The 27,952-nt window shown below is 40.6% G+C and overlaps 1 protein-coding gene across 2 annotated transcripts in view; it reads left to right on the top strand.

Annotated features, from left to right (window-relative positions):
- Positions 1-27,952, top strand: part of noxred1 (NADP-dependent oxidoreductase domain containing 1) — an 80,098-nt gene that overhangs the window by 23,138 nt on the left and 29,008 nt on the right. Inside the window, exons 4-6 of one of the 2 annotated variants that reach the window (XR_009510141.1) lie at positions 6,004-6,158; positions 15,686-15,902; positions 22,808-23,890. Coding sequence is in view for 1 of the 2 variants with exons in the window: in XM_059960466.1 (XP_059816449.1) it covers positions 6,004-6,158; positions 15,686-15,902; positions 22,808-23,009 (574 nt within the window). In the remaining variant the exon portion in view is untranslated. Of the gene's footprint in view, positions 1-6,003; positions 6,159-15,685; positions 15,903-22,807; positions 27,707-27,952 lie in introns of those variants that run through there. The other variant, XM_059960466.1, reaches the window with a different exon arrangement.

Consider the following 27,952-nt stretch of genomic DNA (forward strand, 5'->3'; position numbering starts at 1 on the left):
GACAGAAGAAAAACGAAGACAACTTGTTAATAAAAACTACAATATAATACACTCCAGACATATCGTACAGAAAAAGTAATTATGAGAACTAAACAGAAATATTACGAATTAGGTGAAAGATCACATAAAATTCTTGCTTGGCAGTTGAAAACAGAACAGGTTTTTAAAACAATAAATGCAATCAGAACAAGTGTAAATAAGGTTACTTATAAACTTTTAGAAATTAATGAAACTTTTAAAAAAATTTTACACTGAACTATATCAATCAGAATCAAAAATAAGATTGCTGAGATAGATAAATTTTTATCACAAATAACCCTTCCAAAATTAAATTTGGAAGAACAGAAAGGATTAGATAAGCCCTTTACATTAAAAGAGGTTGAAGAAGCTTTAGGATCACTTCAGAGTAATAAACCCCAAGGAGAAGATGGTTTTCCTCCTGAGTTTTATAAAAAATTTAAAGATTTATTAATTCCTCCTTTTATGGAATTAATACACCAAGTGGAAAGAATGCATAAACTCCCACAATCTTTTTTAACAGCGATCATAACTGTATTGCCAAAAAAATAGAGATCCTTTAAAACCAACATCATATAGGCCTATTTCTTTGTTGAATACAGATTATAAAATACTAGCAAAAATTTTATCTAATAGAATATCTAAATATTTATCAAAATTAATACATATGGATCAAACAGGTTTTATTAAAAATAGACAATCAATGGATAATATAACCCGGTTACTTAGTATAATTCATTTGGCACAAAAAAGAGAGGAAGTGAGTGTGGCAGTTGCTTTGGATGCAGAAAAAGCATTTGATAGATTGGAATGGGATTTTTTATTTAAAGTATTGGAAAAATATGAGTTAGGAAAATCTTTTATACAATGGATTAAAACTTTAAATACTAATCCTCAAGCTAAAGTAGTTACAAATGGTCAGATTTCAACACTATTTTGTTTAACGAGGTCAACTAGACAAGGCTGCCCATTATCACCTGCTTTATTTGTATTGGCAATAGAACCATTAGCTGAATTAATTAGAACAGATTCAGATATTGGGGGCTTTAGAGTTAATCAAGAAGAATATAAGATTAATTTATTTGCTGATGATGTTTTGATTTATTTAACAAACCCATTGCAATCTTTGCAAAGATTATCTTTTTGATTGGAAGAATATGGGAAAGTATCAGGCTATAAGGTAAATTGGGATAAAAGTGAAATTTTATCCCTTACCAAAGGAAACTATAATCAATGTCGATTAGCAACTCAGTTTCGATGATAAAATATTTAGGTATTAGAGTTGATAATGATGTAAAAAATTTATATAAACAAAATTATTTGCCATTATTAAAAAAAAATAAAAGAGGATCTTGATAAATGGATGATGTTACCAATAACATTAATAGGTAGAGTTGATGCTGTAAAAATGAATATATTTCCTAGATTGCAATATTTATTTCAAACTTTACCAATACAATTACCTCAGAAGTTTTTTCAAGAACTGAATAAATATGTAAGGAAATTTCTTTGGAAAGGAAAGATGTCAAGAATATCATTGGAAAAATTGACATGTAAATTTGATTTAGGAGGGTTACAACTTCCAAATTTTAAGAATTATTATAAAGCAAATCAACTTAGATTTATTGCGTCTTTTTTTGATGAAGAAAAACCAGCATGGATTAGAATAGAATTAGATAAGATAGGAGAAAATATACCAGAAGATTTTATATATAAATGGGAATCCAAATGGATACGGGGAAAAAAAAGAATCTCCTATATTAAGACACTTGATTGATTTATGGAATAAGGTAAATATGGACGATGAGATAAAGAAATCTTTATTAGCAAAAAAAACTTTAATTCAAAATAGGCTTATTCCTTTTACAATGGATAATAGACTTTTACATAATTGGTTCCAAAAGGGGATTAAATATATAGGTGATTGTTTTGAAGGAGGTATATTGATGTCATTTGATCAATTAAAAAATAAATATAAAATATCAAATAACACTCTTTATTGTTATTTTCAATTAAAAGTCTATTTACGAGAAAAGTTGGGACAAACAATGTTGATGCCAAAACCTAGTGAAATAGAAATATTAATCCAGAAAGGAAAAATTAAAAAATTTACATCTTGTATGTATAATTTGATTCAAAAGCAGACAATTAAATTAGGAATTCATAAATCAAGACAAAAATGGGAATCTGATTTGAATGTTAAAATTGATGGAAAAAACTGGTCAAGATTATGTTCTGATAGTATGAGAAATACAGTAAATGTTTGACAGATTAATACAATATAATTTTTTACATCAATTATATATAACACCACAGAAAATAAGAAGATTAAATTCAAATATGTCTGACCAATGTTTTCGATGTAATCAAGAAATTGGTACTTTTTTACATTCTACTTGGTCTTGTTTTAAAATTCAGCCATTTTGGATAAATTTAAGACTTTTATTGGAACAAATTATTGGAGTACAACTCCCACATAGTCCATTATTATTTTTATTAGGAGATATTGAAGGGACAATAATGAAACTTAAATTGAATCAGAAAAAATTTATAAAAATTGCATTAGCAGTAGCCAAAAAAGTTATCGCAATTACTTGGAAATCTGATCTATATTTATCTATGGATCGTTGGAATAATGAAATACATAGTATTCCATTTGAAAAAATTACGTATAATCTAAGAAATGAATATGATATATTTTTGAAAATTTGGTTCCCATACTTAGAAAAAATAGGATTAAATACATAGGTCCTTTAAAGATAAAAATTATAGTAATTGGGGAAAGTAAAAATAAATATCAAAATTATTTTGAACTCCATGGAGCATGTGGGGATCCTCCGATATCCAGGCAATCCTTCTCTTCTTTTCTTTTTTTTTCTTTCTTTAGATAAGGGTTAAGGGGGGGGAGGGTTAAGGGGAGTGGGGAGGGTCAATATTAATTTTCTTACTATTTTATTACCATATTTATTCTTTGTAATTTCTAAAATTTAATAAATAAATAATATATTTTTTTTAAAAGACCTGTTGCTTCAGTAGGTGAGTTGGAGTGGATCCAAGTCGCCTCTCAGACACGAGCTGATATGCTTCAACACCACCCTCTCAAACACACTTCATCACTGTGGATTTAAGTGCCACTGGGCAGTAGTCATTGAGACAGGTTACCATGCTCTCCTTGGACACCAGTACAATTGAAGCCTGCTTGAAGCAGGTGGATACCACATACTGCCAGAGTGAGAGGTTGAAGATATCTGTGAATACACCAGCCAGTTGGTCAGCAGAGGTCTTTGATACTCAGCCTGGTACTCTGTCCAAACCGGAAGCTTTCTTTGGATTCACTCTCTTGAAAGCAGCCAGCACGCCATCTTCAGAAACTGAGACCAAAGGATCATTGGGATACATGATGGTGTGGGATTGTTCCTCCCTGTTCTGGTGGTCAAAGCAAGCACAGAAGGCATTGAACTTATCTGAAAGTGAAGCTCTCCTGTCCCCTATATTACAAGATTTATTATTGTAGGGAGTTATGGCATTAAAACCCTGCCACAGCTGTCGAGCATCCCTAATTGATTCCAGTCTAGTCCAGAATCTCCATTTCGCCTGTGAAATGGCTTTCTGGAGATCGTACCTGCACCTCTTGTAGCATTCTCAATCTCCAGCCTTGAATACTTTTGATCTGGTTCTCAGCAAATTCTGGATTTCATTGTTCATCCAGGGCTTCGGATTAGGGTAAACCCTGAATTATTTTGTGGGGACACACTCATCCACAGCTGTTTTAATAAAGTCTGTTATGACCCCGGTGTAGTCATTCAGATCTTTGGATGAGTCCTTGAACACGGCCCAGTCTACTGACTCAAGGCAATCCTCTGCCTCCCGTAACCACTTCTTAGTTGTCTCAATCTCTGGAGCCTTGCTTTTTAGGCTCTAAGTCTATATGCAGGCAGCAGGAATACAGCCAAATGGTCTGACTTGCCAAAGTACAGTCTTGGGAAGGAACAGTAGACATTCCTTAATGTAGTGTAGCAGTGGTTTAATGTGTTGGGCCCTCTGTTGCAACAGGCTACTTGCTGGTGATAATTGGGCAGGGTTTTCTTCAAACAAGCCTGGTTATAGTCACTGACCATAATTTGAAATGCATCGGAGTGGGCTATTTCTTGCTTGCAGACAACATTGTTTAGTTTTGCAAGTGCTGGCTTATAATCTTCTGCTGGTGGTATGTAAGCTGTGGTCAGGATCATGGCTGAGAACTCCCGAGGCAAATAGAATGGTCTACATTTAATTGTTAGGTGTTCTAAGTTGGGGACAAGAAGTCCACATAACCCCAACACCTGTGCACATGCTGCCATCCTTTTCCTTACCAGAGCTTACGGTTCATCACGGCATCCTGAATATTCACCGCTAACCAAGTTTTAGTGCAACGAACAATTGAAATCTGCTTCATCTCCTTCTGATACAGCAGACTTGGCTTGAGATTGTCAGTTGTATCTTCCAGCGACTGCACATTCGCCAACACGATTCTGGATAATTCCACCTCTCCTGCCATGTTTTTGGCCAGGTATTGACTCTTAACTGCTCCACAGCTCATGATTTCTGCTCCTCATGTAGCCGTTGAACATGATATCCAAAGATCATTGATGTAATTTTGAGTTCTGTTATTAAAAGAAAAATATACATGCTGCAGATTGCAGTGAAAGTACTTCAAAAGGAGTATACTTAAGAGGAAAACTAGTACAATTTTCTGCAGCCCACAGAGACACTGATGTATACCCATGCCAACTTAAGGAGCATCTTGAGGAGATCACCTCAAGGTCAGGTCTGTCCATGCCCAGGTTACCTCAAATCCAGGTCTGTCCGTGGCTAGATCACCTCATGCTTATGTCTGCCCATGCCCAGATCACCTCAAGCCTCGGCTTGTCCATGTTCTGATCACTTCAAGCCCAGGTCTGTATTTTATGTCTTTCTTCACTTTAGAAGGCACTAGCAGCATGCCTGAAATTTGAGAGTGTCAGGGGCAGAAGTGAGTTTAGTTGTTATTACTAAGGAGAAAGTGCTTGGGAAGCTGAAAGGTCTGAATTTAGATAAGTCACCTGGCCCAGATGGACTGCACCACAGGCTTCTGAAAGAAGTGGCTAAAGAGATTGTGAAGGCACTAGTTATGATCTTTCAAGAATCACTATTTCCTAGAATGGTGCCAGAGAACTGAAAAATCACAAATGACACTCCACTCTTTAAGAAGGCAGGGAAGCAAAAGACAGGGAATTAAAGGCTAATATTGGAAATTAGACTCCTGATGAAGGTCTCGGCCTGAAACACCAACTGTTTACTCTTTTCTATAGATGCTGCCTGGCCTGCTGAGTTCTTCCAGCATTTTGTGTATGTTCCTTGGGTCTCCACCATCTGCAGATTTTCTGGTGTTTGTTTTTCCATTGAGGTTTGGTGACACTAGAACCAGAGGTCATAGATTAAGGATGAAAGGAGAAATGTTTAAGGGGAACTTGAAAGTGTACTTCTTCACTGATAGGATGTGAATGTGGAACGAGCTGCCAGCAGAAGTAGTGGATGTGGGTTCAGTATTTAAGAGAGGTTTGGGTAAGGATATGGAGGCTTATGGTGCTGGTGCCGGTCAATGGGAATAATATTTTGATATGAACTAGATGGGCCAAAGGGCCTGTTTCTATGCTGTAGTTTTCTGTGATTCTATAACTGCTGACTGCAAGTTACTACTTAGTGTAAGATAATGGCAAAGAGAATCAAAGAGAATTGATGAGCATGTGTGCACAAGAGGATAAGGTAAGAGGAATAGAAGAGATTCAGACTAATGGTATTTCAGACCTTTGTGCCTCCATGGGTTGGTAGCCTTCTTCTATGCCATTATGAGTTTTTGTCTATTCCACTGAGTTCATCCTCATAGATTACTTCCCTCACTCCTGGAAACAGTTGGATTTGGTGCTTACTATGTTGGAATTGTTATTGTTCTCTCTCTTTTCACAGGCTCCAAAATCTCCTAGGACACAGCAACATAGTGAGACCACAGTATATTATTCAAGAAGATCCCTGGCTTTATCTGTGGGAGAAGTATAGAAGTGTTGTTGAAGGCCTGCTTGTTCAGGAAGTGGTCGAAGAAACAAGCCCATTTAAGTTGAAAAGTAAGCAGTTTGGAAACTAGCTGATTTTTTTCTGCTTCTTTCAAGAACACTGTGGTGGTCAGTGGGTAGGCCAGCATTTATTGTCTGTCCCGAAGTACCTTTCAGCTAAATGGTTTCATGATAGTCTGGTGTGGAGTCACATTGATTGGAGGAGATTAGTGCTCCCAATGGGTTTAAGAACCTGTAGTAAAAGGAGTTTACTTTAAGCTGTCTCTTGTGTTCTGTTTACATGCCATTTCAACCAACAGTCTGGAGGAATTCAGCTGGTCGAGCGACATTTGTGGGAGGAAAGGAATTGTCAGCATTTGTTCAAAATCCTGCATCTGGACTATTTATTTTGTCATTTATAGTAATTTTTTTGTCTTTGCACTGTACTGCTGCCCCAAAACAACAACCTTAATTTCATACAAGTCAGTGATAATGAACCTGAATCTGATTCTGACTCTGAAAGTGTTAACAATTCCTTCCCCACCACAGATGCTCTATGAACTTTGGTGAGACTGCTCTTGGACTAGTGTATGCAATTCTGGTTACCTAGCTATAGGAAGGAAATCATTGATCTGGAAACTGCAGTAAAGATTCACAAGGATTAGTGGGACTGGAGAACTTCAGTTATAAGGAGAGACTGGACAAGCTGGGACTGAGTGAAGAAAACTGAGGGGTCATTTATAAAAGTATATAGACCATGAGGGCCAAAGCTAAGGTGAATGATCAGGGTCTTTTACCCAGGGTTGGCACCAGAATGTATGGTGACACTTGCAGGTCCCCAGCACACCCCTGGGTTGGTTGTTAATGCAAATAACACATTTCACTATGTTTCAGAATCAGAATCAGCACCAGGTTTATTATCACCGGCATGTGTTCAATGCAATACCTAATCTAGCAGAAACAGAAAAAAGTAATAATAATAAATAAAATAAAATAAAATAAAACATAATAATAAGTAAACAAGTAAATCAATTATGTATATTGAATAGATTATTTAAAAATGTGCAAAAACAGAAATACCGTATATTTTAAAAAAGTGAGGTAGTGTCCAAAACTTCAAAGTCCATTCAGGAATGGGATGGCAGCGGGGAAGAAGCTGACCCTGAATTGCTGAGTGTGTGCCTTCAGGTTTCTGTATCTCCTACCTGATGGTAAGTAAGAAAAGGGTATGCCCTGGGTGCTGGAGGCTGGCTTTCTGAGATAACACTCCCTAAAGATGTCCTGGGTTCTTTGTAGGCTAATGCCTAAGATGGAGTTGACTAGATTTAAATCTTCTTTCGATCCTGTGCAGTAACCCCTCCATACTAGACAGTGATGCAGCCTGTCAGAATGCTCTCCACGGTACAACTATAGACATTTTTGAGTGTATTTGTTGACATGCCAAATCGCTTCAAACTCCTAATAAAGTATAGCTGCTGTCTTGCCTTCTTTATGACTACATCAATGTGTTGGGACCAGGTTAGATCCTCAGAGATCTTGACACCCAGGAACTTGAAGCTACTCACTCTCCCCACTTCTGGTCCCTCTATCAATGTACACATTGATAAATAAATTTGGATTATGAATCTTTTAGAGTCTAAAACTAGAGGGCACAGGTTTAATGTGAAGGAGGAAAGATCAATATGGACCACAGAGGTGGTGGTATATGGAATGAGCTTCCAGCAGAAGTGATAGAGTCAGGTATAAGTGCAACATTTAAAAGACATTTTTAAAGTGTATAGGAAAGGTTTAAACTCCCAACTTGGGGTCCACAGACCTGTTGCTTAATGGTATTGGTCCATGGCATAGAAAAACATTGGGAATCCCTGGTTTACAGGGATATTGGTCAATAGCATGCAAGTGGTCCTAACTCAGGTAGGCACCTTTGTTGGTATGGATGAGTTAGGGTGAAGAGATTGTTTTCATGCTGTATAACAAAATGACTTCCTACTGAAAGATTAAAGAGGAATATTTTAAATAGTGCATCATGGGAGATTTAGGGAAATATATATTACAGTTTAGGGCCCAGGCAGTTGGAGGCATGGCTGCTCATGGCCAAGCAGTAATACTTTGATCTTCATGAGAGATCAGTATTGCAAGAGTACTTTATGTGTGTAGCTGTAGGGAAAGGGAAGATTTTCAATGCATCTTAAATCAAGAATGTGAATTTAATTAAAACAATGCTCAGGGAAAAATTGAAAAGTAGAACCAATAAGGGTGATTATCTCCAGATTAATACCTGAAAGATCAATTTATTACCATGGTGCTTTGAGGTAGTAAAAGGTCAAATAATAACTCAATGCAGAATGAAGTGTTGCTTAGAGTGAAAGTGCAATGCAGGTAAACAATAAGGTGGAAGGTATATTGAGAAGTCAAAAGTACGTCTTATTGTACTAGGGCACCATCACATAGACTTATAACAGCAAGTTGAAGCTGTCCTTGAGCTTGGTATGTTCTTTCCGGCTTTTGTATCTTCTACCCAATGGGAAAGGGGAGAAGATCAAATATTTGTCATAGGTGTGGTCTGTGATTATGCCGGCTGCTTTACTGAGCCACAGGGAAGTGCTGACAGAATCCATGGAGGGGAGGCTGGTTTCCATGATGTGCTGAGCTGCATCCACAACTCTCTGCAGTTTCTTCCGGTCACAGGTAAAGCGGTTGCTGCATCAAGCCATGATGTATCCATGCAGAATCCTTTCTATGGCGCATCAATAAAAATTGGTGAGGGTCAAAGGGGACATGCCAAATTTCTTTAGCCTCCTAAGAGAGATGCTGGTGAGCTTTCTTGTCCATGATATATACTTGGTCGGACCTGGACCAGCTATTAATGATGCTTACTCCTAGGAACCTGAAGCTCAAGTCCAAACTCAATACCATTGATGTAAACCAGAGCATCAACGCTTCCCCTCATCTCCTGTGGTTAAAGACCTGCTTTTTTTTTTTGATGACATTGAGGGAAATGTCATGACACCATGTCACTAGACTCTCTACTGTGGTTGGCACCAACTTGATGGGCTGAAGAGCATATTCCAGTGTAGTTATAGATGTGGTGACCACAATATGATAGAATTCCAGATGGATTTTACAGATGAACATTACCAAACTAAAACCAGTGTCTTCAACTTAAGAATATAAAACATAGAAACATAGAACACTACAGCACAGAACAGGCCAATGATGTGCTGATATTTTAACCTACTTTAATGATCAATCTAACTTCTCTCCGAAATAGCTCCTTATTTTTCTATCATCATATACCTATTTAAGATTCTCTTAACTGTCACTAATGTATCTTCCTCTATCACTATCCCTGACAGGGTGTTCCACACACCAGAACTCTCTGTGTAAAGAAAATAAATAATTGTAGCGATGTACTACATACAGAGCTAGACAATGGGGCGACGTTGGCTGGTAGCCACGTCGCACAGGAGGGTCCTCTCAGCTGGGCCTACGAGGAAGTCTTGCAGCTGCAAACCCGAGACTGCGGTCATGTAGCTGGGCATCTCGTCATCTTCCTGCTGCGCCTCCGCCAGTGCTGCATAGTCCACCCCCAGGGACGGGGCCTGGATAATTGGTCTGGAGAGCGTGCCCGCCACAACGTTGTCCTTTCCTGAGACATGCTGGATGTCCATCATGTACTCGGAGATTAGGACAGATGTCGCTGCTGGCAAGCCGACCAGGGATCGGTCACCTTTGTGAACGCGAAGGTCAGCGGTTTGTAGTCCGTGAACAAGTGAACAGCCTGCCTTCTAAGAAGTACGTGAAATGCCGGATTGCCAAATACAGTGCCAACAGCTCCCGGTCGAAGGCACTGTACTTGAGTTCAGGTGGTCATAGGTGCTTGCTGAAGAATGCCAGGGGTTGCCAGCGCCCCTCGATGAGTTGCTCCAGTACCTCACCGACTGCTGTGTCAGATGCATCCACTGTGAGGGCAGTTGGAACGTCCGTTCTGGGGTGCACCAGCATCGCGGCATCTGCCAAGGCTTCCTTGGCTTTAACGAAAGCGGCCACGGCCTCATTGTCCCAAGCAATGTGCTTGCCTTTACCCAACATCAGGGTGTACAAAGAGCGCATGATACGGGCTGCTGAGGGGAGGAAACAGTGGTAGAAGTTAACCATATCAATGAACTCCTGCAGGTCTTTGATTGTGTTGGGCCGGGCAAAGTAGCAGATCATGTCTACCTTGGCGGGCAGAGGTGTTGACCTGTCTTTGGTAATCCTGTGGCTCAGGAAGTCGATGGTGTCAAGACCGAACTGGCATTTGGCCAGGTTGATCGTGAGGCTGAAATCACTCAGGCAGGAGTAGAGCTGGCGGAGGTAGGACAGATGCTCCTGACGACTACTGCTGGCTATGAGGATGTCATCCAAATAGATGAACACAAAGTCCAGGTCGCGGCCCACCGCATCTATTAGCCGCTGGAACGTCTGTGCGGCATTCTTCAGGCCGAACGGCATTCGGAGGAATTCGAACAGGCCGAACAGGGTGATGAGTACATGTTTTGGGGATGTCTTCAGGGTGTACCAGGATTTGATGGTATCCCCGGATGAGGTCTACTTTAGAAAAGATTCTTGCCCTTTGCAAGTTTGCTGCAAAGTCCTGTATGTGTGGCAAGGGGTAGCGGTTTGGAGTGGTAGCCTTGTTCAGTCTGCGGTAGTCGCCGCATGGTCTCCAACCCCTGGCTGTTTTGGGCACCATGTGCAGGGGGGAGGCCCATGGGCTGTCAGACCTCTATACGATCCCCAATTCCTCCATCCTCTTGAACTCCTCCTTCACCAGGCGGAGCTTTTCCAGGGGGAGCCTTCGTGCACGGGCGTGGAGGGGTGGTCCCTGGGTTGGGATGTGGTGCTGTACTCCATGTCTGGGCATGGCTGCCGTGAACTGTGCTGCCAGAATCGATGGAAAGTCCGCCAGGATTCTGGTGAACTCGTCCGACAGTGTGATGGAGTCCAGGTGTGGGGCCGGCAACTTGGCTTCACCCAGGGAGAACATCTGGAAAGTCTCGGCATGTACCAGTCTTTTCCCTTGCAAGTCTACCAGCAGGCTGTGAGCTCGCAAGAAGTCCACCCCCAGGAGTGGTTGGGCCACCGCGGCCAGTGTGAAGACCCACGTGAAGCGGCTGGCGCCGAACTGCAGCTGCACTGTGCGGGTGCCATAGGTCCATATCGTGCTGCCGTTTGTGACCCTCAGGGTGGGTCCTGGCATCCTGTTGCGGGTGTCATACCCCGTCGGGGGTAAGACGCTGATTTCTGCTCCAGTGTCGACCAAGAAGCGGCATCCCGACTGTTTGTCCCAGACATACAAGAGGCTGTCCTGGTGGCCAGTCACCATAGCCATTAGCAGCAGCTGGCTCTGGCCCTTGCAAGGCGGGCGACAACGGCGGGCTTCTGTGCCCTACCGCTGGTGGTAGAAACACCACCATTCCCTGGCCTCCTCACTCCTGCCTCTGTGTTGTGTGCACCCCCTTGCCGAGCCTGGTCTGGTCTGCTGTTGGGTTGCGTGGCTTGGTAATCTGACTGATGGACCCACGCTCTCCCTCTTGGCTTTCCACAGCACATCTGCCCGGGCTGCCACCTTCTGGGGGTCACTGAAATCTGCGTCGGCCAGCAGCAGATGTATGTCCTTGGGCAGTTGCTCCAGGAACACTTGCTCAAACATGAGACAGGGTTTGTGTCCATCAGCCAGGGCCAGCATCTCGTTCATTAATGCTGACGGCGGCCTGTCTCCCAAACCGTCCAGGTGCAGCAGGCGGGCACCTCGCTCACACTGTGAGAGGCCAAAGATCCCAAGGAGCAGTGCTTTGAACGCTTCATATTTGCCTTCTTCCGGGGGCGACTGTTTGAAATCCGCAACCTGGGCGGCAGTCTCCTGGTCAAGGGTGCTCACCACGTGATAGTAACGCGTGGAATCAGAGGATATCTGCCAAATCTGGAACTGGGCGTCTGCCTGGCTAAACCACATGCGTGGTCGCAGCATCCAGAAAGTCGGCAGTTTTAGCGAAATTGCGTGAACAGATGAAGAGTTGGTCATCTTTGGTCCAAATCCCGTTTGAACCGTCGGGGTCACCATTGTAGCGATGTACTACATACAGAGCTAGAAAGTCGTTCTGAGACTAGTTTATTCAAACTTCACGCACTGGCTTTTAATCCCTAGATTCCGGCGGAAATGACGTCAGAGGTGCATTACCAAAGTCTCTCCCCGTGCGCGGGCTATTTGTGAGCCAGTTCGCCTGCACAGAAAGTGGGTCGCCACATAATTTCTTCTAACAGTCCCCTACACTTTCCTCCAAACTTCTTAAAATGATGTCACTTCATATTAGCTATTCCAACCTGGGAAAAAGTCCATAAGACATAGTAGCAGAATTAAACCATTCATCCCATCGAGTCTCTTCCATCATTCCATCATGGCTGATCCCAGATCCCATTCAATCCCATACACCTGCCTTCTCACTATATTCTTTGATGCTTTGACCGATCAGGAAATGAACAACTTTAGCCTTAAATATATGCACGGACTTTGCCTCCACTGCAATCTGTGGCAGAGCATTCCATAGATTTACTACTCTGTGGCAAAAAAAATTCCTCCTTTCTCCTGTTCTAAAGGGTCACCCCTCAATTTTGAGGCTGTGCCCTCTTGTTCTGGATGCCCTCACCATAAGAAACATCCTCTCCACATCCACCCTATCAAGTCCTTTAAATATTCCATAGGTTTCAATGAAATTTCCCCTGCATTCTAAATTCTAGTGAATACAGGCCCAAAACTGCCAAATGCTCCTCATTCAACATTCTCTGACCTTATGTCACTTCTTTCTAAAGATGTAATTCCATCTCTTACCAACAAAACCACACCACCACCTATACCTTCCTGCCTGTCCTTTTGATACAAAGTGTATCCATTGATGTTAAGCTCCCAGCTATGGCCTTCTTTCAGCCACGATTCAGTGATGCCCACAATGTCATACCGACCAGCCTCTAATTGCGCCATGAGTGTGCCCACCTTATTCTGAATGCTATGCACATTTAAATACAGCACTTTCAGTCCTGCATTCTTCGCCCTTTTAAATTTTGCCTCTGTAGTATAATTTAACTCTTTTCCCTGTCTGCATTTGTACTCGATCATTGGATTGACAACCTTCCTTACATTCAGGAAAGATTAAAAAATTTATCTCCTGTATGTATAACTTGATTCAAAAACAGGCAATTAAACAAGGAGTCCATAAGTCAAGACAAAAATGGGAAAGTGATTTGAATATTAAAATTGAAGAAACAAATTGGTCAAGACTATGTCTTGATAGTATGACAAGTACAATAAATGTCCGGTTAAGATTAGTGCAATATAATTTTTTACATCAATTATATATTACACCACAAAAAATAAATAAATTAAACCCAAATTTATCCGATCAGTGTTTCCGACGTAACCAAGAAAACGGTACTTTTTTACATTCTACTTGGTCTTGTTCTAAAATTCAACCTTTTTGGACAAATTTAAGAGTGTTATTGGAACACAACTTCCACATAATCCAACATTATTTTTACTAGGCGATATTGAAGGGATAAAACCGAAACCCAAATTGAATAAATATCAAAAAGAATTTATAAAAATTGCATTGGCAGTAGCCAAAAAGGCTATTGCAGTTACTTGGAAATCGGATACATATTTAAGTATAGATCATCGGAAGAAAGAAATTTATAGCTGTATTCCACTTGAAAAAATTACTTATAATTTAAGAGATAAATATGAAACATTTCTGAAAATTTGGCACCCTTATTTACAAAAGACAGGATTAAATATATAGGTGCTCCGAAGATGAAATAATTGGTTATTTGGGGAAAAAAATAAATATATATACTAAAGTTATTACAAACTCCATGGAGCATGTGGGGATCTTCCAATATCCAGGCACTCTTTCTTTCTTTTTTTTCTTTCTTTCTTCCTCTTTTTTCTAATATAGGGATGCTAGGGGGGAGTGTTTAAGGGGAGGGGGGGATGGGTAATATACATTTTTTTCTATACTTTATTTTGTAACTACTTGAAATACAATAAAAAAAAAGTTTATTAAAAAAAAACCTTCCTTACATTCATGTTACACCCATCATCTACTTGTAAACCTGCTGGCTCATCCTCAGCTCTAACATCCTGGTTCTCATTCCCCTGCCGTGTTAGTTTAAGTCACTCCCAATAGCTCTAGTAAATCTTAAGCCTCTGGCTATCCATTAGATCTAATAGTTTTTTTTCCTGAGCTTTTTCTTGCTTTAGTAGGGCTTTTTTACTTTTCTTTTTTTTGTGTCACCATATTTTTCAGTCCTTAATATTGTTTTTTTTCTCTTTTGAGACATTGTAAGTGTTACTTACTTTGATGTACCCTTGTATTTTGGATAATAATAATAATAAAAAGATTTGAAAAGAAAGATCTACGCCTCTTATTATCTTGTACACTTCTATCAATTTGGCTCTCGTTCTCTTTCACTCTAAAGAGAAAAGCCCTGGCTTGCTCAACCTATCTTCATAATACATGTTCTCCAATCCAGGCAGAATCCTTGTAATTCTCCTCTACAACGTCTCTAAGGCTCCCACCTCTTCCTATAATGAAGCAACCAGAACTGAACACAATATTCAAAGTGTGATGTAACCAAGGTTTTACAGAGCTACAACATTACCTCATAGCTCTTGAATTCAATCTCCTGACTAATGAAGGCCAACACACCCTACATCTTCATAACAATCCTGTTATCAGCTAGCGCAGCAACATTAAGGGTGTCAACTCCAAGTTCCCTCTGTTCCTCCACACTGCTAAAAATTCCACCATTAACCCTGTTTTAATCCTTCAAATTTGACCTTCCAAAAAGAACTATTTCACACTTTTCTGGATTGAACTCCATCTGTAACTTCTCAGCCAAGCTCTGCATCCTGTCACTATCCCATCATAACCTATGACAACTTTCTATACTATGCGCAGCTCCGTCAATCTTCCTGGAATCTGTAAACGTTCTAATCCACTCTTCCACTTCCTCATTCAAGTCATTTATAAAATTCTGAAAGAGCAGTAGTCCCAGACAGATCTCTGTGGAACAGCACTGGTCACTGACCTCCAGGTAAAATACTCTATCTGAATGACTTTTGCCTTCTATATGCAGACTATACATTAGAGCTTAGCCATTCAAGACCATAGACAAAGGAACATAATTAGGTCATTCAGCCCATTAAGTCTGCTCCGCCATTCTATCATGGTTGATTTATTATCCCTCTCAACCACATTCTCCTGTCTTCCCTTGTAACCTTTGATATCCTTACTAATCAAGAACCTACTTTAAATATAACCAGTGACTTGCCCTTCACAGCTGTGTGTGGCAATGAATTCCACAGATCCACCACCCTCTGCTTAAAGAAATTTCTCCTCAACTCTGTTCTGAAGGGACATCCCTCTGTTCTGAAGTTGTCCCGTCAGGTCCTAGACATCCTGTCCATGTTCATTCTATTTAGGCCTTTCAATATTCGATAGTTTTCACTGAGGTTTCCCCTTGCTGAGAGATTGTTCTGAATTTGCTTTTAATCCTTACAGGTCAAAAATGTGTGAAAGCAAAGTGGTTTGAGGAAGTTTTGTACTCGGTCCTGAATGCATGCAACTTTCTGAAAGTGCCTCACCTGAGCACATTGAGGATTCTCAACAATCTGCTGTTTGGTGTCACACAAGGTCTGGAAGCTTTGAGTGATCCAGATTTATTCGTGTGTGAAAGCTTCGTTACTGAATTGTGTGCACAATCACTGTCACATAACAGGTATGTCATAGCACACCAGTAACCAGTTGCCAAATTGGAGTGCCATAGAATAGGACTGCATAGGAACAGTCCGTTCGGCCCAGTATCCATACCTATCATCTGCCAGTTGGTCCTTAAACCTCTGCCTAAGCAATACGAGTGTTTACCCAGACAAATGTTGTTAGCAACCCAGCTTTTCAAACATTCTCTCCAGCAGTGCATTCAGATACTTACCACTCTCTGGGTGAAAAAGATCACTCTGAATCTCTTTCCTCTTACCCTAAACTTAACTCCTCTAGTTCTATCTAATTCTGATATGGGGAAACAAACCCCTCATAATTTTGTATTCCTCTATCAAATCTCCCCTCAGTCTTCTATGTTCTAAGGAATAAAGTCCTAACCTATTTCAATCTTTCCTTATAACTCAAGTCTTCCAGTCCCAGCAACATCCTTGTAAATTTTCTCTGCATTCTTTCAACCTTATTTATATCTTTCCTGTTGGTAGGTGACCAAAACTGCACACAATACTCCAAATTAGGTCTCACCAACATCTTATACAACTCCAACATTCTATCCCATCTCCTGTACACAATACTTTGATTTATGAAGGCCAGTTTTCCAAAAGCTTTCTTTATGACCTGATCTACCTGTAACTCCACTTTCAATACACCCCCAATCTTAATGTCATTCGCAAATTTACTGATCGTGTTAGCTACATTATCATCCAGGTCATTGAGATAGGTGTCAAACAACAATGAACCCAGCACAGACCCTGCTGTGCTCCACTAGTCACAGACCTCCAGTTAGAGAGGCAACCATCTACTACCACTCTCTGGCTTCTCCCACAAAGTTAATGACCAATCCATTTTACTACTTTATCCTGAATGCCGAATGACTGAACCTTCTTGACCAGCCTCCTATGTGGGACTTAGTCAAATGCTTTGCTGAAGTCTATGTAGACAACATCCACTGCCTTCATCAGCTTTCCTGGTACCTTCCTCAAAAATCTCTAAGATTAGTTAGACATGACCTACCAAGCACAAAGGCATGCTGACTATCCCTAATCTGTCTGTGACTATCTAAATACTCATACATTTGATCCCTTAGAATAAGTTCCAATAACTTTCCCACTACTGATGTCATGCTCACCAGCCTTTAATTTCCTAGTTTATTTTTAGAGCCTTTCTTAAACAGCGGAACGTTAGCTAACATCCAATCCTCTGGTAGTCCACTTATTGCTAAGGATGATTTAAATATCTCTACTAGTGGCCCTATAATTTCTGCTCTTGCCTCTCATAGGGTCTGGGGGAACACCTTGTCAGGCGCTGGGGATTTATCCACCCTAATTTGCCTCAACACAGCAAATGCTTCCTCCCCTCTAATCTGTATACGGACCATGACCTTGCTGCTGCTTCACCACACATCGGAGTAAATACAGATCCAAAAAATCCATTTAAAATCTCCCCCATCTCTTATGGCTCCACGCATAGACTACCATTCTGATCTTCCGGAGGACCAATTTTTTCCCTTACAATTCTTTCGCTCTTAGCTTATCTATAGACTCCCTTAGAATTCAACTTCATCTTGTCTGCTAGAGTAACCTCAAGCCTTCATTTAGCCCTCCTGATTTCTTTCTAGTGTGTTCCCTTGCATTTTTTATACTGCTCAAGTACCTCATTTGTTTCTTCCTGCCTATACCTGCTCTGTACCTCCTTTTTTTATTTAACCAGGGCTTTAATATCTTTACCTTTTACTTTTGACAGGCATATATAAGCTTTCTACTCTCAAAATTTCACTTTTGAAGGTCTCCACTTACCAAATACACCTTTGCCAGAAAACAACCTGTCCTAATCCACATTTGCCAGATCCTTTCTGATAGCATCAAATTGGCCTTTCTCCAATTTAGAACCTCAACCCACAGACCAGACTTATTTTTTATAATTATTTACTTTGAAACTAATATCATTATGATCACTAGATGCAATGTTCCCCTACACAATCTTCTGTCACCTGCCCTGTCTCATTCCGTATTAGCAATTCATATATCACAAACTCTCTGGTTGGGACTTCTACATACTGAATAAGGAAACTTTCCTGGACATATTTGACACCCTTTTACGGTAAGGGACCATCTAGTCCATTTACAGTATGGGAGTCCCAGTGAATATGAGAAAAGTTAAAATCACCTCCTGTAGCAACCTCATGTTTCTTGCAGCAGTCTGTGAACTCTTTACAAATGTTGTTTCTTTGTTGGGTGGTCTGTAATAAACCCCCATTAATGGGGTCATACATTTTTTATTCCTCAATCCCACCCATAAGCCTCACTAGACAAGATTTCCAATCTGTATGACTGAACACTGAATTGACATTTTTTCATGACTAGTAACTCCACCCCTCCTTCTTTAGTCCCTCCCATTCTATCGTGCCCCTCTTGCAATCAAGTCTCGTTAATGGCTACATTATCATAATTCCATGTTTTGATCCATGCCTTGAACTCATCTGTCTTGAAGGGTTGAATATTTACACAATCAATTATTTTGTGTTTAAGATTTGCAATTAATTTAGATCACTTTGTGGAGATATTTTTTTGACACGAAAATCTTTTTCTGTTGATCAGAGTCAAAAAAAGTCAAATTAAATCCATGGTGATTCAATGTTGTTAAACAATAAAACATGGAAACTTCTAAGGGGAGGAATGCTTTTTATAGGCGCTGTATATATCTATTAGTCTATAATGTGCATGCAGTCATTGGAGCTCATTATCATGTAATCAATCCGGTTTGCTTCACTTTGTTTACTCACGATACCAAAACGATTCTGTGCTGAAAAACCAGTCCAAGCAGAAAAAATAAGATCCACACAATGTCCAGAGAAAAAGGCATCGAACTTTCTTCAATGTCACATACAAGCTGGCTAACTTGAAAGTTATCCGCACATTCTTCGTGAGACTATAGTCTTCTTGAGCATTTTCTGATATCTGTACCTGTCCTTCCAAGTTTGGTTGTGTTAGCATTTCACCATATTCTTCTGCTATGTTCAATACCCGTTCCATTCTCCATCCTTCAATCCTGCACTCTTTGTAGAAAAAAATGGTCACCCCTCTTTTCTTGCACTTTCTCTTAAAAATATGTTAACAAGACAAATCTTATTGGCTAATTCAACAAGCCTAACTTATCAAATGAATTTTTATTTTAAACAACAAAAATAAAATACCCGATTATATAATGTAAATAAAGGAGCACTTTTTAATATGTAGTTTTGCATTTTGAAAAAAATTTGCAAAATAATAAAATCCCCAACAGTATATAATGTATTAATAAAATAAAGCATTGTCTTAAACCGGGGTACACTACACCAGAGATCACAATCCTAGAGGTCTTGCCCTTTAACTTAGCACATATGTCTTTGGAATGTGGGATGAAGCCCATGTAGTCACGGAAAGAACATACAATCTCCTCTCAGAAAGTGGCAGGAATTAAATTCTATATAATCAAAGCTCATCCTCCTTCTCAAGCCCTTATTCATGTGCTCTCCTTACTTCATGATAGCTTTGTGTCTGGAAATCTCCCTTTCTTAACTTTAAATCTATTCAGCAACTTGGTGGCCACAGCATTTCACGGCTACCCCATTCTCTGCAAAATGTCTCTTCTTTTTTATCAGTCTTGATGAAGGGTCTCAGCCTGAAACATTGTCTGTTTACTCCCTGCTGAGTTCCTCCAACATTTTGTGTGTGTTGCTTGGATTTCCAGCATCTGCAGTTGTCCTCATGTTTGTGCTCATAAATGTTTCATATCTCAGTCCTAAATTACTTGTTCCATATCCCAAGATTGTGAGCTCTGACCTTAGGTGTTGGTCCTAAAGAAACATCTCCCTTCAATGCAGCCTATCAAACAGTGGGAATAAAGCACTGTTTCTCATTCGCCTGAACTCTAGTGAATATACTCTCCCGAGTTCCTCCTGAAACAACAACACTGCTGAGCCTTGAATTACTCAACCTTTGTTTCACTCTATCTATGTCAAATATGTCCCCTGCTCTATTATTGTAGTCAAAAGTATTTACTCATGAGAGGTGACTTGACAGAGGTGTATAAAATGATAAGAGGCATACATAGAAAGCCAAAGACTTTTACCAGGTCTGAATGGTTAATATGAGAAAGCATATTTTAAGATGATTGGAGAAAACTCTCGGGGAGAAGGGTGGGGGGGATGACAGAAGTAAGTTTTTTTTAACACAGAGTGGTAAGTGCGTTGAACACGCTGGTGGGTTAGTGGTAGATGCAGATATATTTGGGGCATTTAAGAGACCATTAGATAGGCACATGGGTAATAGGAAAAATGGAGGGCTATGTGATAGGGAAAGGTTAGATTGTTCTGAAAGTAGGTAAAAGGTTAGCACAATATTGTGGACCAAAAAGGCTGTCCTGCTCAACATTTCATATTTTGCTTTGAACTTTGGTAAGTGTTTGCTTCAACAGCATGTCTACATGCAGTAATGGGTGTACATGAACACCCAAATATTTTTGTACATGAACATTTCACAAGTCTGCCAACATTTAATACTTGAAGTACCTGGGCTTTGCAATTTTTCTACAAAGTGGATAACTCTGCCATGTATTTTACCACTAACTCAATCAGAATTGGGTTTATTATCACTGATTTCTATAGAACACAGAACACTTCAGGACTCATCTTTTTTCCTACCCATGTCATTGGTACCAATACGTATCATGAATTCTGGTCGCTCACTCTCCTCCTTTAGAATGCTATGGACCTGCTCTGAGATGTTCCTGACCCCTGGCACCTGGGAGGCAACACGACATCTGGGTGTCTCTTTCAACATCCACAGAATCTGTCTACTCCCCTAGCTATTGAATATCCTTTCACTACTGCACTCCTCCCTTCCCTTCTAAACTACAGAACCAGACACAGTGTCAGAAGTCTGGTTCCTGCAGGTCCCCGGTTCCCCAGTAGGTCATTCCCCCCTCCCCACAACAGTATCTAAAATGGTATACTTATTATTGAGAGGAATGGCCACAGAGTTACTCTGCACTGGCTGCCCATTTCCTTTCCCAGTCCTGACAGTTACCCTGCCAGCTGCCTTCTACAGCTCAGGGGTGGCTACCTCCCTGTACCTCTTCATTCTTCTGTTAAGTTCATTCAACTGCACCTCCAATTTCCTAAAACAGTTTGTGAGGAGTTACAGCTGGATGCACTTCATAAAGAAGTAATTTGAGGGAGACTGGTGGTCACCCAGAATTCCCACACCTGAACCATTGTGAATGTGACATGAAATGTGTTGTTTTGCGGCAGCAGTAGAGTGCAAAGACATAATGATTACTTTAAATTACAAATAAAGTATTTAGCGCAAAAAGACTGTTCCTAAATTGTTCTGAACATGGACTGTTCAGAAATCTGATGGAGAAAGGGAAGAAGCTGTTCCTAAATTGTTCGATGTGGGTTTTTGAGTTCTGTACCTCCTTCCCGATAGTAGTAAAGAAAAGAGAGCACGTACAGATGGTGAAGGACCATGGTGATGGATGCCATCTTCTTAAGGAATTGCATCTTAAAGATGTCCTTGATGCTGGGGAGGCTAGTGCCCAAGCTGGTGATGGCTGAGTTTGTAACCTTCTGCAACTTTTTCCAATCCTGTGCAGTAGTCCCTCTGATGCATCTGTTAGAATGCACTCCATGGTACATTTGCAGAGTCTTTGGTGACATAACAAATCTCCCTAAACTCCTTCTTTGTAACTGCATCAATAGGTGGGGCCCAGGGTAGACCTTCAGAAATGTAGACACCCAACACTTGAAACTGTTCACCCTTTCCACTGCTGATCCTTTGATGAGGACTGGTGTCTATTCCCTCAGCTTACCCTTCCTGAAGTTCACAATCAATTCCTTGGTCTTACTGACATTGAGTGCAAGGCTGTTGTTGCAACACTATTCAGCCAACTGATCTATCTTACTCCTGTATGTCTCCTTGTCACCATCTGAGATTCTGCCAACAATAATTGCATCATCGACAGTCATATATATAATGCTTGAGCTGTGCCTAGCCATACAGTCATGGGTGTAGAGAGAGTAGACCAGTGGGCTAAGCAAGTATCCTTGAGGGGTACCAGTACTGAATGTCAGTGAGATGTTATTTCCTTTCAGCACTGACTGTACTTTATTCCTGCTATCTTCGCAGTTCATTATAGAACATAGAACAGTACAGCACAGGAACAGGCCTTTCAGCACATGATTTTGCTCCGACCTGTTAAATAACTCAATCTAACACTTCTCTCCCGCATAGACTTTCATTTTACTTTCATCCATGTGCGTCTCTAAGAGTCTCTTAAATGTCCCTAATGTATATGCTTTTACCACCACCACCACCCTTGCCACCCACTGCTTCTGTGTTTAAAAAAAAAACTACCTCTGACATATCTCCTATACTTTCCTCCCAACACCTTAAACTTATGTCCCCTCATATTAGCCATTTTCCACCCTGGCAAAAAATGCACTGGCTGTCCACTCTCTCACAAACGAGAAAATCTGTTGATGTTGGAAATCCAAGCAACACACACAAAATGCTGGAGGAACTCAGTCCTGCCGAAGGGTTTTAGCCCAAAATGCCGACTTTACTGTTTTCCATACAGCTGCCTGGCCTGCTGAGTTCTCCCAGCATTTTGTGTGTCCATTCTCTCTCTGCTTCTTAACATCCTAGACATTTTAATCCTGGGGAAAAGATACCAGCAGCTGTCTATTCTTTCAATGCCTCTTATAATTTTATAAACTAATTTTTTTGGAACTTTGTAAATTGTGCAATATACACTCGTATGAAAACCAGTACATTGAAAAGGGCAGTGCTTCTAGTACAACCTGTTGGTGTTTACAACAATTTCTGACTGTTACTGCTGAAGTCACATATTTTTAATTATTTGCAGCCCTTTCCCCTGGATCGACTTATCTTCAGTGTCTGCGCAGGCCACACCCCTTACGAAATTCTTCAACGTACACCCACGGCTTCAGAGCCATTTCGGCTTTGTGTATCGCATGAAGATGTTAAAGAAGACAAACAAACCTGATGATGACGGATGCTGTAGACTCCGGACCTCTGAAGAAAGATGGATGATGGATTGGAATTGATCTATTGAATCCATTGTTGCTGCATGCTTTCAACTTGAAGGCATACAACTTTAAAGAAATTATAGAATGACTACTCTGAAGTACAACAATGTCATACTGTGCTTCTCTAACCCTTGTTTTTAACCACCAACATTGTTCCATCTCCTCCTTCAAACAGTTATCACTGTTCACCTCTTTGTGCTATCTTCTCCATAGCTGCATTATTCACCTTTGTAAGAAAAGGATGTGAGTGCTTAGGACTGCACACTTTTCCATTCTGATCAAATACTTACCCAGTTGGGATAAAATGGGGTAGATACAGAGTAAAGTCCTCCCATCACTGTCCCTTCAAAGAAAAGAAATACTAGCTTTATTTGTCACTTGTACATTTGAAAATATATAGTGAAATGTTTTGCTTACATCAATCAAATCAGTGAAGATTGTGCTGGGGGAAGCCCGCAAGTTCTGGATCCAACATAGTATGCTCTCGACTTACCAACCCTAACCTATACATCTTTGGGATGTGGAAGGAGACTGGTGCACCTGGAGAAATCCACGTAATCACAGGGAGAACATACAAACTGCTTACAGATAGCAGCAGGAATCAAAACCCGGTTTTTGAGCTGGTGCTATAAAGTGTTGCCGTAACCACTATGCTGCTCTACTGCCCCAACATTTCTAAAGCAGAAACTACAAGTGAGATTCAGAGAATGCCACTCACACAGCTCCTTTACTATTCAAACCTATCATGACTTTGAAAACATCTATAAAATCATCCTTTAACTTGCTCTACTCTAAGGAGCACTCCTCCGGCTTTTGTAATCTCGTCACAGAACCAAAGACTCATCCCTAGAACCATCCGGGAGAACATCCTCTGTAGTCCCTCTCAGCTCCATTAGTTGGTAAGTTAATTAAAAGTTCAAAATAACTTTATTTTCAAAGTACATATCTCTCATTATGTATAACCCTGACATTTGTTTTAGACCATAAGGCATAGGACCAGAATTAGGCCATCTGGCCCATCAAGTCTACTCCGCCACTCAGTTATGACTGATCCTTTTTTCTATCTTGTCTTCAACCCCAGTTCCTGGCCTTCTCCCCATAACCTTTGATGCCATGTCCAATCAAGAACCTCTCAATCTCTGCCTCAAATACACCCAACGATCTGCCCTCCACAGCTGCATGTGGCAATAAATTCCATAAATTCACCACCCTTTGGCTAAAGAAATTTCTCCGCATCTCTGTTTTGAAAGGGCACCCCTCTATCCTGAAGCTGTGCCCTCTTGTCCTAGACTGTTTCATCATGGGAAACATCCTTTCCACATCTGCTCTGTCTAGGCCTTTCAACATTCAAAAGGTTTCAATGAGATCCCCATCATCCTTCTGAATTCCAGTGCATACAGACCCAGAGCTATCAAACATTCCTTGTGTGATAACCATTGCATTCCTAGAATCATCCTTGCGAACCTCCTCTGGACCCTCTCCAATGCCAGCACATCTTTTCTAAGATGAGGGGCTCAAAACTGTTCACAATATTCAAGGTGGGGCCTCACCAGTGCCTTATAAAGTCTCAGTAATACATCCTTGCTCTTGTATTTTAGACCTCTTGAAATGAATGCTAACATGGCATTTGCCTTCCTCACTACCGACTCGACCTGCAAGTTAACCTTCAGGATGTTCTGCACAAGGACTCCCAAGTCCCTCTGCGTTTCAGATTCCTGAATATTATCCCCATTTAGAAAAAAATCCATACATTTATTTCTACTACCAAAGTGCATGACAATGCATTTTCCAACATTGCATTTCATTTGCCACTTCCTTGCCCATTCTCCTAATCTGTCCAGGTCCTTCTACATCCTACCTGTTTCCTCAACACTGCCTGCCCCTCCACCAATCTTCATATCATCTGAAAACTTGGCGACAAAGATGAACTCTGTCATCTAAATTACTTATATACAGCATAAAAAGAAGCGGTCCCAACACCGAGTCCTGAGGAACACCACTAGTTACTGGCAGCCAACCAGAAAAGGATCCTTTTATTCCCACTCGCCTCCTACCAATCAGCCAATGCTCTAACCATGTTAGTAACTTTCCTGTAATACCATGAGCTCTTAACTTGGTAAGCAGCCTCATGTGTGGCATCTTGTCAAAGGCCTTCTGAAAGTCCAAATATACAACATCTACTACATCCCCTTTATCTATCCTACATGTAATCTCCTCAAACAATTCCAACAGGTTTGACAGGCAGGGTTTTCCATAAGGTTTTCTTGCAGGCATACACAGAAACACAATAGAATCACTAAAAGACCACACCCAATAGGACAGACAAACAACCAATGTGGGAAAGACAATAAACTGTGCAAATACAATAATAATAATAAATAAGTATTGAGAACATGAGAGCCCTTGCTTATGGGAACAGTTCAGTGATGGGGCAAGTAAAGTTGAGTACAGTTCAAGTAAACTTATTATCAAACTACATACAGTATATATCATCATATACAACTTGAGATTTGTTTTCTTGGGGGCATAAATCCAAGAAACATAATAGAATCAATGAAAGACTACACCCAACAGGACAACCAACCAACCAATGTCTAAAAGATAGCAAACTGTGTAAATACAAAATTTTAAAAAAGAAATAATAATACTAAATTAATAAATATCGAAAACATGAGATAAATCCTTGAAAGGGGTTTGGGAGGAGTTCATTGATGGGATGAGTGAAGTTATACCCTCTGGTTCAAGAGCCTGTTTGTCGATGGGTAACATCTGTTCCTGAACCTGGTGGTGTGGGTCCTAAGGCTCCTGCACTTTCTCCCTGAAGGCAGCAGCGAGAAGAGAGCATGTCCTGTCCATTGATGATGGATGTGCTTTCCTGCAACAACGCTCCATGTAGATGAGCTCAACGGTGGGGATAGCTTTACCTATGATGGACTGGGCCTTATCCACTACCTTTGGTAAAATCCTACTATGATGCAACTAGTCAATATACTATCCAAATTTTGAAGTCTCTCAAAGTTTTACATGTCATGCTGAATCTTAGTAAACTCCTAGGGAAGTAGAGGTGTTGCCGTACTTTCCTTGTAATGGCACTTACGTGCTGGGCCCAGGACAGATCCTCTGAAATGATAACTGAGAAATTTAAAGTTGCTGACCGTCTGCACTTCAGATACCCCAAAGAGGACTGGCTTATGGACCTCCGGTTTCCTCCTCTAAGTCAATAATCATCTCCTTGGTCTTGATGACATTGAGTTGTGTCACCACTCAGGCAGATTTTCAAACTCCCTCCTATATGCTGATTCATCACCACCCTCGATTCAGCCAATGACAATGGCGTCGTCAGCAAACAAATATGGCATTGGAGTTGTGCTTAGCCTCACAATGTAAAGTGAATAGAGCCATGTGGTGCACCTGTGCTGATGGAGGTTGTGGAGCAGATGCTTTTGCCAATCAGAACTGACTAAGGTCGGTATGTGAAGAAATAGAGAATCCAATTGCACAAGGAGGTATTGAGGCCAAGGTCTTAAAGCTTATTGTTTAGTTTTGAGGGGATCATAGTATTGAATGCCAAGCCATAATTGATGAAGAACATCCTGCTGTATGCATCATTGCCATCCAAATGTTCCAGGGTTGAGGGAAAAGCATTTGCTGTGGACCTGTTGTGCCAGTCGGCAAATTAGAGCAGATCCAAGTCACTTCTCAGGCGGGAATTAATATGTTTCATCATCAACCTCTGAAAGCACTTCATTACAGTGAATGTAAGTGCTACTGGGCAATAGTCATTGAGGCATGTTACCATGTTCTTCTTAGGCACTGGTATAATTGAAGCCAACTTGTATCTGGATATCTCAGACTGCCGAAGTGAGAGGTTAAAGATATTGGTGAACACTCTAGCCAGTCGATCAGCATGGGTTTATCCACTTCAAGGAGGCTCTTGTGTTGGCCTCAGTATCTGAAATCACAGGATCACTGGGGACTGTGGAAGTTCATGAAGGTTCTTCCTTGTTTTGGCAGTCAAAACGATCATAGAGGTGTTGAGTTCATCTAGGATCTCAATTGGCCACTGTAAATTGCCCCTTGAGTGTAGATAAGTGCTGAATCTGAGGTGGTTGGGGGAGAGGGTTGAATGGATGGAATTGTGGGGATTAGTGTAAGGGTAATGTTTCACAGCGCAAATCTGGTGGGCTGAAGGGTCTGTTTCTGTGCTGTCAGACTCCATGACAAACCTAATCAAAACCTTTAAGACACGAAAATCTGCAGATGCTGGAAATCCAAAGCAAATAAAGACTTGAAGAAGGGTCTTGGTCCAAAATGACAATTGTTTACTCTTTTCCATAGATGCCACCTGGCCTGAGTTCTTCCAGCACTTTATGTGTGTTGCTAATCAAAACTTTAGTAAATCTTAGTATGGTTGCCCAGTAACACTGGGAACAGCTTTTACAAAGAATTAAAGTAGTTTTAAGTTCAGACCTCAGCCTTTACACCATAATCCTGTATAGTATTCCTCTGGTATAATTTATGTCTGGAATATCTTACTGCTTTTGAACTGTTACTAAATATGTAATAACATTCTGTTAGCTGCCTTTTCAATTTGTGCCATTGGCAAAGTTTAAGGTTTGATTTTTTTTTAAAGTCTCTTCCTTCTCGATATCTAGACAATTTTCCAGCCCACTGGGAGGGTTCCCTATTTCCTGCACTCTGGCCTTGGCAGTTATGCCCAGATCCCGAAAAATGAATAAAAAAGGACTAGCTCTGGCTGAGTGTGGTGTACTTAAAAGGGGCAGCTACTCTTTTTGTTCTAATTGCATACAGCAGAAACTTTGGTTTGCTCAGCTAACATCAAATGAAATACCCTCTCAAGAAAATGTTTTAAATGAAGGATTTCAAAAGTGATTAATATTGTTCCTGTCCCCCTCTAAAGCGGCATGCATACCTCTGATAGTGTGTGAATACTGGAAACT

Source organism: Hypanus sabinus, chromosome 2 (genome assembly GCF_030144855.1).
Source record: "Hypanus sabinus isolate sHypSab1 chromosome 2, sHypSab1.hap1, whole genome shotgun sequence".
Lineage (NCBI taxonomy): Eukaryota > Metazoa > Chordata > Chondrichthyes > Myliobatiformes > Dasyatidae > Hypanus > Hypanus sabinus.